The sequence below is a fragment of the Sminthopsis crassicaudata genome, chromosome 3 (assembly GCF_048593235.1).
Source record: "Sminthopsis crassicaudata isolate SCR6 chromosome 3, ASM4859323v1, whole genome shotgun sequence".
Taxonomy (NCBI): Eukaryota; Metazoa; Chordata; class Mammalia; order Dasyuromorphia; family Dasyuridae; genus Sminthopsis; species Sminthopsis crassicaudata.
In genome coordinates, this window is record NC_133619.1 from 173178120 (window position 1) to 173194658 (window position 16539).

Here is a 16539-nt window from a genome sequence, read left to right on the forward strand (position 1 = left end):
TATTTGATGCCATCTGCCTAATTTTGCAACCTGTTTCCATTTATTATAGCTTACTTTGTAGTTTAGAATTAAGATCGTTTCTGGAACTTTTTGGTAGCAAGAATCTTATTTAAATTTATAATGTAGATCTATTTCTGCAGATGAGAATTAAATTATTTAATTTTCCATCCAAATTCTTGTTCTTCCCCAAATAGTGTATTAGTTTTTTAGTGGATCAAAAATGATGACTTGGGGGTAACATGATAAATCCAACTCAAATGGCTGAAGATACAATGACCGGTACAACCAATTTGAAATTATCTGTATCAAAAGGGGTTAACAGTAGCACAGATAACTCAAAGGGCAAGAAAATCTCTAGGGTCTCTTGTTTTCATACTTTTAAGACATCTAGGTGGCAGTGAATAGAGCACTGAAGTCAGTTAAACCTGAGTTCAAATCTGGCCTCAGAAACTTAACACTTCCTACCCTGGGCAAGTCATCTTAACCCTAATTGCTTCAAGGGGGGGGAAAAATGTTTTTTCCATTGCATTTGTATATTAATATATACAAAATTCTGGAAATTCACAAGATTCCCAGCAAAAGAAAAAAATCAGTTAACCATACTATGAAAAACATAAGAAAACCCAGAAGGTTATTCAGGTTTCACCATCCTTTTTCCTTTACAGAATATACCTTCCACTAATAAAATCTGTATAAGATTGAGAGCTGAGGTTAAAAGTTAATCAAAGAGGCCCTATAAGCTTACTGGATTTGAAGGTGCTGTTACTACTTTCAGTTACCTCTTTCCTAGTCAGTGAACATAAATGAATGTTTTCCCTTATAATAATTCCCCTCTTTAATGGTTTTAGGGAAACCTGGAAAGACTTGTAAGAACAGATGAAGAGTGAAGTGAGAATAATTAAAAGTTCCATACAATAACAACAATATTGTAAAGATAATCAACTTTAAAAGACTTATATATTTTTAGCAACACAATGACCAACCAAGATTTGAGAGAACTCATGAAGAGACAAGTTATACATTTCCTAATAGGTCATAGATTACAAGATAAAGCATATGGTTTCTTTGACATGGTCAAAACAAGCAATGTTTTGCTTGGATATGTTTGTAACAGGAATTTTTGTTTTGTTTTGAGTTTTTTTTCTTTTTTCTTTTCTAATTTGGGGATTGGAGGGGAAAGATAGTCGATTTTCATTTGAAGAAAAAAACATTTAAAATGATTCCACCTTTAGACATTAAAAAGAAAAAAACAAGAAATATCCAACTGTAACACTAAATGATCAATACATATTCTGCTTATGCTAAAAGAAACTACAAGTCATATTTGTGGGTAATATTGTGAGCTAAGAGACAGCAAGAATGGGGAGGGAAAATTAAGTCTATTCTTATTTAAAACCTGAAGACAAGATGATGGTGGAAATAATGAAGATGAAAGGAAAATTACAAAGGATTTTTTTTTAAAAGCACAGATGAATCTCCAGAGAGGAAAATAAAATAAAGAATGAAGAGCCCAAAATAGTCAGAAGTTAAAGAGTAAGACAAGGTGATTTGTATGTATGACAATTTTAAGTGTGTGCATATTAAAATAATGACATACTTCTTTAAAATTATCTACTTGATTACTAATTTCCAGAATAAACTCAAATTTTTCAGTCCCATGCAGACCCACCTTAGGATGACACAAAGCTGATAATACTGAAGTTAACCTAGACAACCAAAGGTGGAAAATTCTTGGGGTTTATGCATTCATAATCAGTCCAAGCATAACAATTTTATTTAAATTTAATCTTTTTCAATCTGCTTATGCTATCAATCTTCTACAACTGTCACCAAAAAAAAAAAAAAAAAGAAAACTCAAACCCCCCAAATAAGGTAAAACACAGTGTTCAAAAGGATATAAAAAAAAGGACAAAAGTAGTATGGATATAAGAGGCAGGATCTTAAAATAAACAAGAAGCAATGAGATGCAATAGGAGTGTTAAATTCAGAGGCCCAGGTATCTGTCATTTATTAGTTGGGTCACTTTGAATTGGTGAAGGCAACCTAGAAATAATAAGAACCCAGAGTGTAGCTCTTGGAGTGAGAAGGCATTGGGTTCAATTCCTGTCTTTAGTAGCTGTGTGGCCTTGGAAAAGTCACTTAAGGTTTCTCAGCTTTGATTATCATATATAAAAATAGAGATAATATTTGCAGTTGGTATCTTCAAGAGTTGCTATGAGGCTCAAATGAGATAATGGATGCAAATTACTTTGCAAAGTTTAAAGTATCACATAAATGTTTGATTATTTTAAAAACTATTAATAAAAGACATTTTGCAATCTGATTTAGTGAAGTGAGTATTCCTAGAGAATAGTAATAATTGCTGACCTTTATATATTGTTTTGAGGTTTGAAATTTTCATTTGATTCTTATGAGGGAGAAAATACTTTGTTAGTATGCCCATTTTATAAATGAGAAAAATGAGGCTTTTCCCCTGCTCACACAGTATCAGAAGTGGAATATGAACTTAGCTCTCTCCAGAACTTGAGTTCAGGACTCTTATATGTCCTAGAGCTCAACAGTGCTTGGCACTTAATTGCTGTTGCTAGGTGGCTTAGTGGACCTGAAGTCAAGAAGACCGGGGTTCAAATCTAGCCTCAGGTACTCATTAGCTATATAATCCTGGACAAGTCACTTAATTTCTATTTACCTTAATCCACTGAAGAGGAAATGGTAAACCACTATAGTATCTTTACCAAGAAAACCCCATACCAAGTGTCAAAGAGTCAGACATGACTGAATGACTTCCATGTAGTAAATGCTAAATAAATATTTCTTTCTTGATTAATTCTAAATCCTTGATTCCCTTTCTCCCTTTCATTCTCTACCCCTCTGTTGTTGGAAAGAATGCTGTAAAAACGCACAAATCCCTTTGAAAGTTTTCCTAGTAACAAAGACAACCATCTCAGAGGAGAAAGCAAGAGCAGACAATTAATTCAATAAACAATTCAAAAGCCTTAAGCTTCAAATTTTTAGGAGAAAAAACATTGCTTTTCACCTTCTTTCTCTATCCCACAGAAAACCTACTTAATTGTCAAGAGTCTCACTAAATCTCCTCAAGGAAAGACTTAAGTGTCGTCCCCCCCCAACTCTTACTATTTGGATAAGTAATTGCCTTTAAGTGTCTAAATTCAACTGTATAGCCTTAAAAATATTTAAGCCAAAAAGTTCAACACATATCAATTTCACTGAAGTTGCTAGACAACATAAGTTTTTCCATTTTTAAAATAGCACTTGAGATTATGAATGAATCTATGGTGGTATGTATATACCAAGTTAAAACTCACCTTTCATACTTTTCTGGACACTATTTTTTCCTTTCAAAAGCTTTGACCACTTGATTGCTCTGTTAGTAAGTATCCTCAGGTAGGTGGAAAAAAAGTCTTCATAAGAGGCGTAATCAAAGTCTGCAGGCCTTTCAAATCCATATGGATCAATTCTGATATTTGAAAAAGAAACATTTACAATTAACTTTGTAAATATTTTGCATTTTTCTTGGTATAAATATTTTTTTCATTCCCTTCCATCCCCATAAAAGCTCTGTGAGGGTATCTTTGTCTTTGTTTCACAAGTACCTGGAGTTCATTTTGTGAATGCTTATGGAATTGATTAATAATAATTTAAACTATAAAGATGACTAATACTTCATTAAGCTTATCTCAAGAAGTTGAAAGAAAATAAAAATATTGGATATGTACACATACAACAATCTGAAAAGGATACATTCCCAATGCTTGGATACCTGGGATAGATAGAATAAAATTTTGTAACACATGTTTCTTTATTATAGGAAAATATTTTATCATTAAGTTAGGTATGTTTAAATCTAGAAACACAGTCTGAAGCTTTATATATATATATATATATATATATATATATATATATATATATATATATATATATATATCTTAAGCTAATCATCTGTTTACACTTAGGAGATCTGCCTTAGCAGATCAACACAAGGCTATGTGGACAAAAAAAGACAGAGGCTGTCTTTTATATGCCAACACTGTTTTTTACTGAGGAAAAACAGTACCAAGTGAGAGAACAAAGCCAAGAGTTTGGTAACTGAAGCTGGGGCTAGAACTGAAGTCTCTCTTTTGTACAAGGTGGAACAGTAGAAAGAACCCTCGGACTCAGATTTGTTTTCAAATCACCCCAGCTGTGTGACCCTGAGCTTGTCACTTAATTTCTCTCTGGCTGGGTTTCCTCATCTATAAAATGGAATAATATTACCACCTCTTTTCCTGAGTGGGTGGGAGGATAAAATGAGATAATATTTGTCAAAAAAAATTATTTGCAAATCTTTAAGTGTTACATAAATGGCAACTATTTACCATTCTTCTTCATTTATTACTTCTATTACCAGAAGTTTTCCTTCCACTTTGGTTTTCCTTGAAATTGTGGCTCTTGGACTAGCTTGCTGTGATCTCAACAAGTCCTTAGGACTTGGTTTCCTCATTTATAAAATGAAGGTAATTTTTTAAGATCCCTTTTTAAGTCAATAATTTTCTGAAAGGAACCATTAACTATTAAAAGCTCTCTTATTGAGAGACTGACTGTCTTCTCTTCCTTCCTCTGAAAAGGAAACCCCAGCGATCGGAGTGGGTTGAGCCAGCTATCGGGTTCTCCGGCCCATTCAGGTGGCGCGACTACAGCACTGTGGGCCCCTAAAGTGAGCCCTGGGCTCCTGGAAAGAAACTGTCGTTCTGCAAACCTATTCTAAGTGATTATAAATATAACGATCACAACTGTGCCAGGGAGAGAGAGATAGAGACAGAGAGTGTGTGTGTGTGTGTGTGTGTGTGTGTGTGTGTGTGTGTGTGTGTGTGTGAATGAGAGACAGAGAGGAGAGAGACAGAGACAGAGTGTGTGTGTGTGTGTGTGTGTGTGTGTGTGTGTGTGTGTGAATGAGAGACAGAGACACGGAGAGACAGAGATAGAGGAGAGAGACAGAGAGACAAAGAGATAGAGATAGAGGAGAGAGAGAGACAGAGAGACACAAAGAGTGTGTGTATGTGTGTGTGTGTGTGTGTGTGTGTGTGTGTGTGTGTGAATGAGAGACAGAGACACAGAGAGACAGAGACACAGAGAGAGAGAGAGAGAGAGAGAGACAGAGACAGAGACAGAGACAGAGACAGAGACAGAGACAGAGACAGAGAGACAGAGAGAGGAAAGAGGGGGGAAAGGAGGAAAGGAGCGAGGGGGGGAAGGAGGGAAGAGAGGGAGCATGCCTCCTGTGAGGAGAGTGGCTCACTAAAAAACTGCCTAGAAAAAAAAAAAAATATATATATATATATATAGCCAAAGAAGCGCATCCCCTCTCAATGACGGTCGGAATGCTGTGCCAGAACTGCCCCATCTTCCTCCCGCGCACCCAGCAGCGCACACCTGCAGTCCTCTGGTCCCGCGGGTTGAGGTGCCCTCCCTCTCAGTGACAGACAGAAGGGCCGGGGGAGGAAGCCCCGAACCCACAGCAGATACCTGGGGATCCGTTCCCTGGCTGCCTGCGAAGCCTCGTCCTCCCTGCGCCCCGTTTCCATGGAAGGCAGCGGTGACTCCCCAGTGAGTGGGAGCTGCAGTTGGGAGCTGCGTCCCACTGTGAGGCAGGGGCGGAATGGGGGCGCGAAGGAGTTGGGGTGCAGGGAGCGGCCGCGGGGGCTGGGATGAGCGGAGAGGACCGGCCGGGACGGGAGAAGAGACTCTCTGCTCGGTGCTGGGCAGCACCGCCGGCACGCCAAATTCTGGAGCGAAAAGTGTCTTCGCTAAGGGAAGCGGCCCCCGTAGCCTTTTCTGGAGCCAGGTCCGAGAAGGAAGCCGGAGACCGATGGAAGATGGGTGGTGCGGGGTCCAAAGTTCATCGCCTGGGATCCCGGGAGCTACTTGCCTCCTCTCCGGCCTGACAGCCTTTGGGAGGAGATAGAGCAGGCAGGAGAAGGAGGAGGGAGCAGGGCCAAGGAAGCCCAATGGACTGGAAGCGCGCCCATCACTGAGGACTCCGGAGCTGTGGGCAGGCTTTCGGCCGCATTTGCATGCTTTCAGCTCCCTCCGGCCTCCGATTCTTTGGCTCTCCCCAAAAGACCTGGAAGCGGTCAATTGCAAAGGTGCAGGAAGAGGGCTCCGAGCGTGCACCTGGCCCTGACTGATTTAGGTCAAACTGTGGCCCTAAAGCAGGAAAGTTCACAAGGAAAACTTGAGCTAGGGCCCCAGGAGTGGCAGCGCACAAATCCAGTCGCACGCTCCTAACCTGCTCCCTCTGACTTCCCACCCTCATCTAGCTCGCCCCCCCCTCGTCCGCGTCGCGTTTTTTTCCTTCGCCTTGACCCAGGCTGTCAGTCAAGCGTCGAGGGCGGAGTTTGTATCTCCACCCCTCTGTCTCTTATTTAGCTACTGGAGAAGCTGGATTAGGGATGGGCTAGCAGAAAGGGGACTCGCGATTAGCTGGGGCCAGCGTACTTTAGGGGATATGAAGAATATCACCGCTAACCTCTTGAGGGAACTAGGTAAAGACTAGAAGCGCTGCGGTCCTTGGGTGGACCGGGACTTGTGGGCCCCTCTGTCCCTCCTCTGATTTAGCGGCTGTTGTGATTCCGGGCTGGGAGCTTGCTCCTTGGACTGGTATTTGTAAGTTGTACGTGTATGTGAACTCTCCTCCAGTCCAGGGGAAAGCGAGCGTGTGTGCGTGTGTGTGTGTGACAGAGAGAGAGAGAGACAGGGAGAGACAGAGAGACAGACAGAGACAGAGAGACATAGAGAGAAATAGAGATGGGGGAGGGAGAGGGAGAAAGAAAAGGAGAGAGAGACTTCACAGGAATAAGGTGGAACTGGGGTAGGGAAGGGAGCGTCACCAAAATCAAAACTTGAAAAAACTGCACCTAACCTAAATACCAGTAAGAAACGACTGACCTTGGTGCTCAGTGATCCAGCCAGACGACTCAAATACCAGCTGGTTGGCACCCCTAAGTGGGGGAGGGGAACCTCAGGGTGCGTAAAGCAAGCCACAGTGCAGGAAACGCAGGCTGGGAGCTATCGTGGAATCCTGTAAATCCCTGACCACCGGTGGAATTCAACTACTCGTGGTTTGAGGAGCGTCCAGCCAGCTTTTTAAGGAAAGAAATTGCTACCCTTCCTCCCCACCCCATTCTTTAAAATCCTGGGCTTGAGAGAATGCAAAGTTTTAGTTTTAAAAATAAAGGCGGATCTGAAATGCATGCTCTAGGCTTTGCATCTGCAGGAGAGACAACAACCCTACTGTATTTTCCTTTTCTTCCTTCAAACCTTTCAGACGTGTAAACAAGTCTAACTCCATCATTTCAACATCCTCGAAATTGATCAATCCTGTATCCCTCTACACACTGGAGGACCCACCTAAAAGTGGTGTGCCTCATTTCCGCCTTCCTAGAAGCAACCACGAAAACACCCCCGGGGGGTTATAGCTAATTGCCTGAAACAGACTGAGAAACTGAAGGAAAAGAGGCTAAGCCATAATCTTCTTCCTACTCCTCTTGCCTCCACACCCTTAATCAAATCCTGACTTTCCAGTGAGCCAGCTTTTGGAAAATTTTAATTGCTGCCAGAGAAACAGCCTGTAAAATAGTCGAGCAATGATTACAGAAAAGATTAACAGATGATATTTTTCAAAAGAAAGAAATTCTTCATGACTGACTTGTATGGATGTAAAGAGGCCACCTTGTTGGTTAAACCCAGATGACCTGAGATACCGCTCCGCGCGGAAAACAAAGATAATTAGGAAGACGTGTTAATCTTTCTCCTGCTCCGTGTTTCTTCTTTGCAACTTTGCTGCCATTTTTCCAGACATCATAATTTCATAGTCTTAGGAACATGAGTCAGAAACCTAGGTACTTGCTGTACTTTTCTGCAGAAATACACAGATAAAATTGCTTTTTCTTTGAGATTTTAAAAAGGCAAATAATTAAACTGTTTGTTGCTACTAAGGTTTTATCTTCCCTAATGTAGCCCTGATTTACGAATTACTTTTATCACTTCCTCCTCTACTGAAATGTATTTCTCAGTTCTTTGTCAAAGAATTGACCTAATTAGGAATCTTCACTAATGCAAATGTTTAGAGTTAAATGTCTGGTGGCCCATATCTCCCATCACTCTTCCCCTTTGTTCCACTGGTGGAGTCTCCTTTCGTATTTGTATGACTGAATGAATGGATTCCAAAGGGTATGCACATTTTGATAACTTTTTGGGCATAATTCCAGATTGCTCTCCAGAATGGTTGGATTCTTTCACAACTCCAACAACAATGCATCTGTGTCCCAGTTTTCCCACAGCCCCTCCAACATTCATCATCATTTGTTCCTGTCATCTTAGCCAATCTGACAGGTGTGTAATGATATCTCAGAGTTGTCTTAATTTGCATTTCTCCGATCAATAGTGATTTGATAATAGCTTTTTATTTTTCAAAATTCAAGCACAGATAGTTTTCAACATTCATCCTTACAAAACCTTGTGTTCCAAATTTTTCTACCTTCCTCTCCTCCTCCCCTAGACACATGTAATCCAATATAAGTTAAACAGTGCAATTCTTCTAAATATAAGTTCAATGTCATATAAAAACATTATTTAGTTAAAGTTTTGAATCTAAAGTTAGTAAAACTATGAGTATGAATGCATATTACATAAATTTGGGCAGCTAACTTAATCTCTGAAATTTGAATTTCTCTTTTGTAAAATGAAAATATTTGTATATACTTAGAAGCTGACATGTTGTTTCCAAATAAAATGCAAGTTCCTTGATAGCTATATCCTTCATACCTAATATAGTCCCTGGCACATAGTAGGAACTTAATAAATGATCATTGGATATAGCTTATCTTATAGGATGTTTGAAAGGAAAGTATTTTGTACATAATAAAGTGATGGAAAATTGATGGGGGTTGAGGTCCCTTTAAGCAAGGATCTTTTGATTCACAAATCCTGTTCAAAAAGCACCCTTTTGAATTCCAATGATATCCAGGCTTTCCCCAGTCCCCACCGGATCTGAGCTAACTTGGGTTTTCCCAACCTCCACAGTTTATACCCATTGAATTCTATTCAATGCTGACCCTGGCTAAAAACCTGCCAGGAGCCTGGGACTCCACCTACCTTCAAGATCACCAAGAGCCCCCATTATAAAAGGGGCTATTTTGGAGTCCACAATTTGCAGAAGTCCTAAGCATGGTATCCTTATGTCAGTCATGTCAAGGTTTTCTGCCCACCAGACCTATTCGGATGCCTTTTTATCTCTATCCTCAACTTTACTAACCAAATTTTACTTCCAAATCCCTATAATAAACCTTTTTTTATCAATCTAGGTTTTCAGGCCTGTAAATTCCTTTACAGGGGACTCTTGCGCTGGCACGCGACTATCCTTGCACCGATCCAGAAGGGCTTCCCCCTTTCCTAACTCTCATCAAAATGACTCTCCAATTTACCCTATCTCTTGTTTGTACATAATAGCTTGCAAGTGTCTCTCCCCATTAGCATATGAGTTCCTTTAGAGGAATAGGGTTTTTTTTGCTTTTCTTTGTATTCTCAGCTAAGTTGAAACAGTATCTGGCACATGGTAGGCACTTAATAAGTGCTTATTAATTAACAAATTATTATAGAAACGTGAATTATTTTTGACATTATGGGTAGACTGGCCTAGGTACCCAACTATCATGAAAAATGTGTTTTTATGAGAAAATACAATAAAGCTCAAGAATGCTATAGAAACCTTTTTCCTCTTTTGAATTCTAACTAACCTTGAAGAATACTAAAAAAATTAGCAAATATTTTACCAAAGCCATAGTTCCTGGGTATCACTCATGAATTCACTCTTTGCTAGATGTGCAAATATAAAAAGCTTGAAGATTTTAGGCTCAACTGAGCAGCCATAGTGTTCTCTTTACTTGTATAAGTTTCCTTGTCTAAAGGTTTTCCTATGACCCAAACTGTGGAACTTCAGAGTGATGGGGGTTGAGGTCCCTTTAAGATTCCTTTCTGATTCCCAAACACCTCCCCCGGCCCATAGCTGAAGAAGCTAGATTCACAAATCCTGGTCAAAAAGCACCCTTTTTGAATTCCAATGATATCCAGGCTTTCCCACCCCCCCATCTGAGTTAGCTTGGGCTTTCCCAGCCCCCCACTATCTGCTCAACCCCCACAAACAGCTTCTTCCTTATCTAAAAACCCATTGAATTCTATTCAATGCTAACCCTGGCCTAAACCATCCAGGAGCCTGGGACTTCACCCACCTTCAAGATTATAAAAAGGGGAACCCTGGAAGTCCACTCTTTGCAGGAGCCCCCCAAACATGATAGGAATTTACAGGCCCAAAAAACTAGATTGATTAAAAAAGATTTATTGTAGGAGTTTGGAAGTAAGATTAAAATGTAGAAAGACTCCAGGGCCAGAGGTGGTCACTGGCCGGACAGGAACCCTTATATGGGGTCCCCTAATTAGTCTTACTGCCTATATTTAGTCTCTTCCTTTTCCAATTAATACTACCCATGGCTGCCCAAATAATGTTTCTATGGCATAGATTTGGCCTTGTTACAATCTTGTTCAAGAACTAAGTTAAAATGAAATACAAACTCCTCAGTTTAGTATTTTAAATTTTTTCTACTTTGAACAAACTTTTCCAGACTCATCTAATACACACTATTGTCTTTTTTTTTTTTTTCCATAATGGTATTGTATTTTTCCAAATACATGTAAAGATAATTTTCAACATCCATTTTTGTAAGACTTTATGTTCCAAATTTTTATCCCTCCCTCCTTTATCTCTTCCTTCTTCAAAATAATCTGATATTAGTTGAATATGTGCAATTCTTTTAAACATATTTCCACATTTTTCATATATAATATATATTCATATAATATATATATATATATATATATATATATATATATATATATATATATATATACACAATTTTCTAGCCAAACTTGCCTACATATTCATCTCTACACATTACTTTTCATTTTCTATCTCCAAGCATTTGTACAGATTGTCCATAAGTCTGGGAGACATTCTGTAAAAAATAGTGACTTGAATTAATTAAATGGGATGCTAATTACTGTTAGTCAACAGTAGGAAAATGAATTAGAATTAGTGCTTGAGCTGATGGAATTTGGAATCACCCCAATGCTTTTGGGGTACCTCTGGAACTCTGAGGGGGAGCTCTTTGAGAGTAAAGCCAAAATATTGTTATGTCTAAATGTTTCTCCCAATAATGTCATCTTGGCCGTTTTCTGACCATCAGCCTACATAATTAAAATCCAGATACCTTAGGATGAGTAGGTCCTATGATACCAGGAAAGCAGCTAGGCCCAATGGATAAAGCATATGCCCTGGAGTCAGAAAGACTCAAATCTGGCCTCAGGTACTTAATAATGTGTAACCCTGAGCATGGCACTCAACCCTGTCTCAGTTTCCTCATCTATAAAACGAGCTGGAGAAGGAAATAGCAAACCACTCAGTATTTTTGCCAAGAAAATCCTAAATGGGTTCATGAAGAGGCAGAGATGACTAAAGCAACTGAATGACAAATGATACCAGAAACAGTAAAGCATTATGAAATGGGGAAAGCTTGTTATTTCTGGCCTTTTGGCATCTAGATTCTACTCTAGCTTCTTATGCTTATTATTGGTGTAAGCAAGTAACTTAACCTTCCTTAGACTCACATGTGAGCCTATGAAATGAGATTAGCTGACCTTTGAAAATACTGCTAGCTCTATATCTGTGATCCTGAAGTATGTGGTTGTTAGTTATGTAGTCTTTCTTCAATGTAAATGAACTTAGTTCAGTTCCATGAAAATACCATAACTAAACAAAATGATTCCCAATCAATCAATAAACAATAAAAGTTTCTTAAATGGCTCTTATGTGTCAAACATTGTGCTAAGTACTGGGGATGCAGGAAGAGGCAATAATTAATTCTTGCCCTCAAGGAGCTTACAATCTAATAGGGAAAATAAATATATAGCAAAGGAAGCTATCTATAGGATAGATTTTGTTGTTGTTCAGTCATGTCTGATTCTTTATGACCCCATTTGAGGGTTTTTTGGCAAAGATACTAAAGTGGTTTGCATTTCCTTCTCCAAATCATTTTATAGATGAGGAAACTATAAGACATATGGGGTTAGTGACTTGCCCAGGTCACACAGGTAGTATCTAAAGAAAGATTTCACCTCAGAAAGATGTCATCCTGACTCCAGGCCCAGAACTCCATCCACAGTGGATGGATAAATAGGATAAATAGGAAATAATTAACAGAGGGAAAGCATGAGAATTAAGAGGGGATGGGGAAAGCCTCTATTGAGATACTTATTTAGTTAAGTAAATACAGAAATATACCAATATATGCCAAATATACCAAAATATACCAAATTAATAAAAGTATTTAGGGACAGGAGAATTAATTTCTGAGCCCCTAGAATCATCAGGAAAAGCCTTTTGTCTTCTTCTTGGAGGTGTCATTGAGCAGATCCTTGATTGGAGCTAGTGGTTTGGAGAGGTAAAGGTCAGGAGCAACAGCATTCTAGGAATGGAATATAGCTTTTGCAAGGGCATGAGAGTGGGAGATGGGAATATTGTGTATAGGACAGTAATTAGACAAATTTGGCCAAAACGCCTTGGGGGAAATAAAATATAATCACCTTGGAAAGACAGTTTGGAGCTAAATTGTGAAGACTTCTAAATGCCTAAAATTGAAGTTTTATTTGATCTTAAACACAGTATGGAGGTACTGAGGTTTTTTTGAGAAATGAATTTATTAAAGCATAATTTTGAGTACTATTGCTATAGTGACAGTCCAGGCAACAGCTAACTAGGGCTTGAACTATGGTGATGGCTATGGGAAAGGAAAGGATTCAATGAATATGAGTAATGATGTAGACATACTCAACAAAGCTTGGCAACTTGTAAATGGGGTTAAGGGAGAATGTGAAGATTAGACATTGATAAGGTTGCAAACCTGTATGACTAGAAGAAAGGTGATGCTGTAGTCAAAAATGGGAAAGTTAGCAGCAGTGAGTTTGGAGCAGGGGTGAGCTGGAGCCAGACCTAATTGGCTTATAAGTCTCCTGTTAAATTTTCAATGTCAGCATTCATGCCTTGGAAATCGGCAAATGCTACAAATGTAGCCTTCATTTTTTGTTTAATTTACATTATGAACATGTTCTTCATTATTTCTTAAATTAAGTTGATTTAAGAAAGTATGACTTAAGAAAATGTTCATAATGCAAATTAAACTTAAAAGTGTAGCATGTGAGCGGAAAGGGACCTGTATGTGCCAAAATGTTTGTGGCAGCTCTTTTTGTTGTAGCTAGAAACTGGAAGATGAATGGATGTCCATCAATTGGAGAATGGTTGGGTAAATTGTGGTATATGAAGGTTATGGAATATTAGTGCTCTGTAAGAAATGACCAGCAGGAGGAATACAGAGAGGCTTGGAGAGACTTAAATCAACTGATGCTGAGTGAAATGAGCAGAACCAGGAGATCACTATACACTTCAACAACAATACTGTATGAGGATGTATTCTGATGGAAGTGGAAATCTTCAACATAAAGAAGATCCAACTCACTTCCAGTTGATCAAAGATGGACAGAAACAACTACACCCAGAGAAGGAACACTGGGAAGTGAATGTAAATTGTTAGCACTACTGTCTATCTGCCCAGGTTACTTATACCTTCGGAAGCTAATACTTAATGTGCAACAAGAAAATGGTATTTACACACATATATTGTATCTAGGTTATATTGTAACACATGTAAAATGTATGGGATTGCCTGTCATGGGGGGGGAGGAAGTGGAGGGAGGGGGGATAATTTGGAAAAATGAATACAAGGGATAATATTATTTTAAAAAATTACTCATGCATATATACTGTGGAAAAAAAATCTAAATTAAAAAAAAAGTGTAGCATGTGAGGGACAGTTAGGTACAGTTAAAAAAAAAAAAAAAAAAACGGCTTGGAGCCAGGAAGACCTGAGTTCAAATATAGTCTCAGACACTTACCAGCTGTGTGACCCTGGCCAAGTCACTTCACTCTGGTTGCCTTTTAAAAAAAAAAAAGTAATTTATACTTTTTATTATTCTTAAAAATCAGTTGTTAAACATTTAGCAATATATCCCTAGTTTGGGAAAAGATAACAAGTACTATTTTCAACATGTTGAATTTGAGATGTTTAGATAACATTTAGGTCAAGGTATCTAATTGACAGATGATGATGTAGGGCTGGAACTCCAAATAAGGACTCTGACAGGTACATTTGAAAGTCAAATGCAAAAAATGAAACTGACCAAAAGAGATTGTAAAAGAAGAGCAGAGGGGTCTAGGACAAAATAATTGAAAATTTTTTTTTAAATAAATAATTTAAAAATTTAAAAAAAAAAAAAAAAGATAAATTCAGGACTGTACTCCTAAGGATAGAGAGATGCAGTGTCCTCTAGGGGGAACCAGATTTCTGATTTTAAGAAAATAGAAGGCATAGGACAAGAAGACATCTAATAAAAAGAAATGACTTTCAATGTGAGGATAGAATGGGATAGGGAGGATAGGGACAGGAGAGATACGACTGACTTGGATGGGCATGAGGAACTGGGGATGGTGGGAGAGGAAGGAATTTTCATTTGGGATCTGAATCACTGGGATTCTTAATGGAAAAAAAATTGACTAGTTAAAGGAGAGTAGAAGTAGAAAGAACAGTTGTAGCCATTTTCCAGGCCTCAGTCAGAGTTGATTTGATGATCATTCATTAGAGAAAAAAATGAAAAGGTTGGGTAGCAAGAAGTCTGAATCAGAAACTATGTACCCTGGTACTAAAGAGTGGGAGGGGAATAAAGAAAGATCAGATAAAAAACTTGGGGAGCAAAAAAAGATTCTTATTATAATTTCTGTGGTTGTAAAGACTATTTCATTGGATTTTTTTAGGGGGAAGGTAGAGAAGAGGTAGGAGAAGTTTTAAGATTTAGGCCATAACTCAGATCTTCAACCTCTCTGACTCTATCTTCTACTGCCTTCAAACATACCCAAGACTCTCCTATCCTTTAAAAAAAAAAAAAAAAAAAAAAAGGGTTCATTAGACTCTAGCACCCCCTCAAACTAGAATTCTCTCTTCATTTTTCAGAAAAACTTGCAGAAAAAAGTCATTCACATTTCTTTCCTTTCATTCATTTCTTAACTCTTTATAATCTGATTTCTACCATCATCATCCAACTGAAATTTCTCTCTAAAGTTACCAATAATTTTTAAAATTAAAGTTAACTTTTTTCAGTCAGCAAAATCATCCTTCTCTTCCCCAATCTTCCAACCAACTAAGAAAGGAAGAAAAATAAAACTCTTGTTACAAACATGATGAGGTTTTGAGTAACTGGGTGTGGTTGGCTGAGAGAATGAAATACTGATGGAGTTGTTCCCTGGGGCAGGCAGGGAAGGGCATTGATAGAATCAGTTTAGCCTCATAGTCCTACCCTCTGGGGAGGTTGCTACGTCTTTCCAGAATTCTGAGGTATGTTAAGCCCCTGAGGTTGAATTTCCCTGTAAATCTGTTCCTAGCTCATGTCATCTTTGCTGAATCCCCTTTGGGTCACTTTGCCTTGTAATCTGCCTTGTGGTGTCTTTCCCCTCCTCACTCCCCCGTGATATGTCCATCATCCCTCATGGTGTCTTTCTCCTTCTTATAGCTAACTAACTATTCTGCTATTTATCCTGCCTGCTAAAGGCATACTCCAACTTCATGGGGTGTTCTATTTCTCCTGATTAATTATAAGTGCCACTATGGAACTTGTCTTTTTCATCATTAAATATTAAAAAGCCTTTTCTTTGCTATGTACTATTTCATATTTACCATTCTTATTATCTATCCTAACTCTTCATTCTGTCTGTAACCTCTTCTCCTAAATAAACCTACCTTTTGCCAAAGAAAATGGCCATTGTGAATTCTTCACATGATTGAACCCCAATTTTTGATATTAAACCCCAAACACACCATTTGGAACCGCAATTGCTCTCCTAAATCACATACCAATCATGTATAACAAATCACACCAAACATATATAATCAAGCAAAATTTTGCATCTGTCATGTCAAAAAAAAAACTATTATTCTGTCCGTGTTGGTTTTTTTTTTTTTTTTTTTTTCAGGAGATAGCATGTTTCATTAGTGGTCCTCTGGAATTGTGACTGGTTAATTACGGCTTCTAAGTTTTTCAACATTGTTTATCTTTGCAATAATGTTAGCTTTTAAAATTTTATTTTTTCAATCGATAAAAATCTACCATCTCTTTCTTCTCCTCCCACATTGAGAACAAAAGGAAAAACAAACAAGTTACAAATATATTGTTCAGTTGGTTCTTTCTCTTTGCACTTGTAATTTGGGATTTTCTTGGCAAAGATTTCCTTCTCCAACTTGTTTTTCTGATGAGGAAAGTGAGGCAAACAGGGTTAAGTAACTTTCAGAGTCACACAACTTATAAGTATCTGAAGTCAGATTTTAA

General features: G+C 38.3%; 1 protein-coding gene across 3 annotated transcripts in view; it reads right to left on the reverse strand.

The window, feature by feature from the left end:
* The window catches only part of GRTP1 (growth hormone regulated TBC protein 1), a 68303-nt gene extending 61198 nt beyond the window's left edge, over positions 1-7105 (reverse strand). Inside the window, exons 1-3 of one of the 3 annotated variants that reach the window (XM_074299578.1) lie at positions 6946-7105; positions 5524-6204; positions 3327-3478 (exon numbers count right to left, since the gene is read on the reverse strand). In XM_074299578.1, coding sequence (XP_074155679.1) covers positions 3327-3478; positions 5524-5582 — 211 coding nt within the window. In that variant the 5' untranslated portion in view covers positions 5583-6204; positions 6946-7105. Of the gene's footprint in view, positions 1-3326; positions 3479-5523; positions 6377-6945 lie in introns of those variants that run through there. The other 2 variants (XM_074299579.1, XM_074299577.1) reach the window with 2 other exon arrangements.
* Positions 7106-16539: the final 9434 nt, after the last annotated feature.